Consider the following 3,504-nt stretch of genomic DNA (forward strand, 5'->3'; position numbering starts at 1 on the left):
CTCCCATTCCTCTTTCACCTTGTCTTCCTCTTTCTCTGCCTCTGCCTCTGCCTCTTCCACTCTATCTCCCCCTCCAGTTGTCAACTGTGAATGGGGGTTCTTTATCCAAATAAGCATAGTTTGCATTGATGGCTTTTTTTTCTGCATCAGTAAGCGGCTTTGTAGCTGAGTTTTTTCTTCGCTGTGAATGATGATGTTGTTGGCTCTATTGTGGATGTTGCTGTCCAGTTTCATTGCTAACCTGTTGCGTTTGTTGTTGCAAATTTTGAGAAGACTGGCCTGGGTCCTTATTCTTATCAAAATTGTAAATGACACGTGTAAGTACAAGATGGATATAGAATAGTGAAAAATTAACAGCAATTGCATGTACATACTGTATTTGCCGAAAACTGACAAGGTTTCCATTTTTTTGGATCAATTGCATGTACTTACTGTCCTCTCTTTTGCTACTGATTGCTGCCTCTGCTGATTACTCGGTTGAGTCTCGGATGACTTGTTAGAACCTTGTTGTGCTTCTTCATTGGGAGGCTTCTTGCACGTAGCTGCGTTATGACCAATCTCACCGCATTTTTTACAATGAATGACAATCCTCCTCCTCAACCTTCTACCATGATCCCTCCCCTCAGACACATCCCTTCTCCTGGCCTTTTTAGGCCTACTAGGTTGAGTAACTGGTATTGGTGGATCCAACACAGGCATGGTGGATGAGGGCCAATGATCCTCGCCACTAATTGGCTGCAAAACATTCTCATAAATCTTGAAGAAGAGGCCTCTGCTATAAGAACGATCCAGATAATTGTAAGGATCCTCTTCTCGCATGAAGATAGCAGCAATTGCATGACAGCAGGGAATTCCGCTAACCTCCCATAATCTACAAGTACAATATTTTTTTTGCATATCTACTGCAAATTGGGCCCCTCTTGGACCCTTGACTTGATAGCCATGCAGTGCATTTCAAATGGGCATCCACTGACTTAAATGCTTGACCCTAGTTTGAACAATCTCATTAATTAAAGGTTCAGTGGAGCCCTTGTATTTCTCCATCGTCTTCTTTGGATCATGTGCATAAGATATTCCCTTATCAGTTCCAACATTGTGATGATAGGTTGGTCCCTTGCATCTTTAATATGGGTATTGAAGGACTCGCATAGGTTATTCATTATCATATCACTCTTCACGTGAGTTGGAAAGTATGCTTTGCACCAATGTCGAGGATGAGGAGCTTTCTTGACCCATTCATATGCATCCTTATCAAAAGTTTGAAGTTCTTCCATAGCTTTGTCGTATATTTTCACTGTTGTGCAACATGCTATATTCCACATCCTATCTTTAAGAGCCAAACCAAGATGCTTTTTCTTGAAATTACGGTACATATGTTGCACATAGTACATGTTTTTACAAAGTCATTTAAGTCGTTATTAAATAATTGAAAAATTATAATGCAAAAAAAAACTTGATAAAAATACCTGTGCTCACATCCAGGTAGAACTTCACTAAGTGCCCTGTCTAGCCTCTAAAATGAAATCATGATACACTATTAGCTTCTACCATATTTGAATCAAATTTTGAATTTCAAAGTTTCATATCATACCTTTTGCTGATCTGATATAAAGGTATAGTGACACTGATTTTCGATTTCCAAGTCCTCACTTAGATATTTGAGAAACCAAGTCCACTGCTCAGTTGCTTCTCTCTCCACAACTGCCCAGGCAATAGGCCACCATCCATTATTCGGGTCTGCAGCAATGGCAGTTAGTAACTGTCCTTTATAAATCCCCTTTAGATGGCAACCATCTAGGCCTATTATTGGCCTACGGCCATCCTTGAATCCCTTCTTCAGTGGTCCTAAACAGCAGTATAACCTCATGAATTTAGGATTACCCCCTGGTCCTCTAAATGGAGTAAACATTATCTCCATTGTACTCCCTTCATGTGTCTTCTTTATCTCAGCACAATACTCCCAAATTTTCTTGTATTGGGCTTCAGCCGACCCTTGTATCATTTTGACAGCCAATTTCCTCGCATTAGAAGCCACCCATTTAGAAATTTGGGTTTGATACTCCTCATGCACTGTTTGCCTAATCTCCCAAGTTGGCATGCAAGTGTTTGATCTAATTCTCTCCATATATCTATTTGACAACCAATTGGCTTTCAAATTTTTATTTTTCCAAGCATGATTACAGTTTTCATGCTTGTCATACATTGTCTTCACAACCAAATCTGCTGTGCCAAGTGCCTTTTCAATTGAGACAAACACATACCATGGACATGGATCTTTACACCTGGCTCTCACCCTCTTTGGTTCATTCTTCTTTATGTACACTGGCTTTCCCATCTTAATTCTATATTCTTGGATAGCAGTTTTGAATTAGCTCTTGATTCAAATTTCAAACCCAACTCGAACCTTGTATCAATCCTAATTTTTTTTTAGGAAAAATCTTTATACCTACCAGCATACTGCTTAGCTTTTTGATCTTCCTCTGATGAATCAGCATCACTACTTAGATGATCTGAGATTGTATCTTCTGCCAACGCATCTACTTCTGGTGCAGAATCTCGGGTCTGCTGCTGCTGTTGTGTTTTTCTTCTTCGCCTTACTTGTTTTTTTTTTTGTTGTGTTTGCTGTTGTTCTGGGGACTTTGTGTTTCAGCTTGTTGGGTAGTAGCCTGTTCAGTAGTACAATGTTCAGTAGTAGCCTGCTCAGTTGCTTCTCCTCCCTACTGTGAAGGTCCTCCAGTTTGCACCTCTTCTAATGTGCTTCTACACTGAGTTGGCTCCAATGTCAAATCATCAAGAAGATCCTCATCTCTACAATATTCTACATCACCATTGAATCTGTCACATTCATTTTCTGATCCAGAATCTTCATCATCTCCTCCATTTCCTTCATCTTCATTAGGCGGTTGACACCTCAATCCTTCTTGTGTTGTATCAGTTTCTCCAACATGCTGCTAGCTATGACATGCTTGTGCATCACCATTTTGTCATCCAGTTGAAGAACCTACATGTTGCTGCTCAGGTTGCTGCTCCTGTTGCTGCTCACTTAAGGACCCTACATGTTGCTCAAGTTGTTGCTCAGGTTGCTGCACATGTTGCTGCTCGCTTAAGGACCCTACATCGTGCTCCTCATGAATAGATGCTTGTGCATCACCACTTTGTTCACCAATGTGCTGGTTTTTGGCTGTTTTTCTACTTCGACTCTATCCTCCAGTTGAATCTTTAATTAACAGCCTCCTCTTAGGAACTAGGTGAGAAAAAGATTCCTCTACTACACAACCCTCTTCATCCAACTCTTCTATCAAAACACCAGTCTTCTTCTTCTCTGCCGGTTGGATCACTATGGGAGACTTGCAACTCTTAATTTCTTCAGTTGTTAGATGGTTACAATAGACTTCCATTACCTTGTACTTATAAGTCCAAGCACAAAATTTGTTAACGTCATCATCGGTGCACAACTCTCTTAAAACCATTTGTTAGATCCTTATTTGGTTCAAGGTAGTAATA

The 3,504-nt window shown here is 40.3% G+C and overlaps 1 protein-coding gene across 1 annotated transcript; it reads right to left on the reverse strand.

Annotated features, from left to right (window-relative positions):
• Window positions 1-1,585: 1,585 nt before the first annotated feature.
• On the reverse strand, window positions 1,586-2,335 carry LOC113773960. The gene has a single exon (XM_027318547.1). It carries the CDS (start codon window positions 2,333-2,335, stop codon window positions 1,586-1,588), a length of 750 nt encoding a protein of 249 aa, XP_027174348.1.
• Between the last annotated feature and the right edge of the window lie 1,169 nt (window positions 2,336-3,504).

The sequence above is a fragment of the Coffea eugenioides genome, chromosome 6 (assembly GCF_003713205.1).
Source record: "Coffea eugenioides isolate CCC68of chromosome 6, Ceug_1.0, whole genome shotgun sequence".
Taxonomy (NCBI): Eukaryota; Viridiplantae; Streptophyta; class Magnoliopsida; order Gentianales; family Rubiaceae; genus Coffea; species Coffea eugenioides.

Coding starts and splice junctions, on each gene's coding strand:
- LOC113773960 (XM_027318547.1), bottom strand. CDS start 2,335: ATGGGAAAGCCAGTGTACATAAAGAAGAATGAACCAAAGAGGGTGAGA.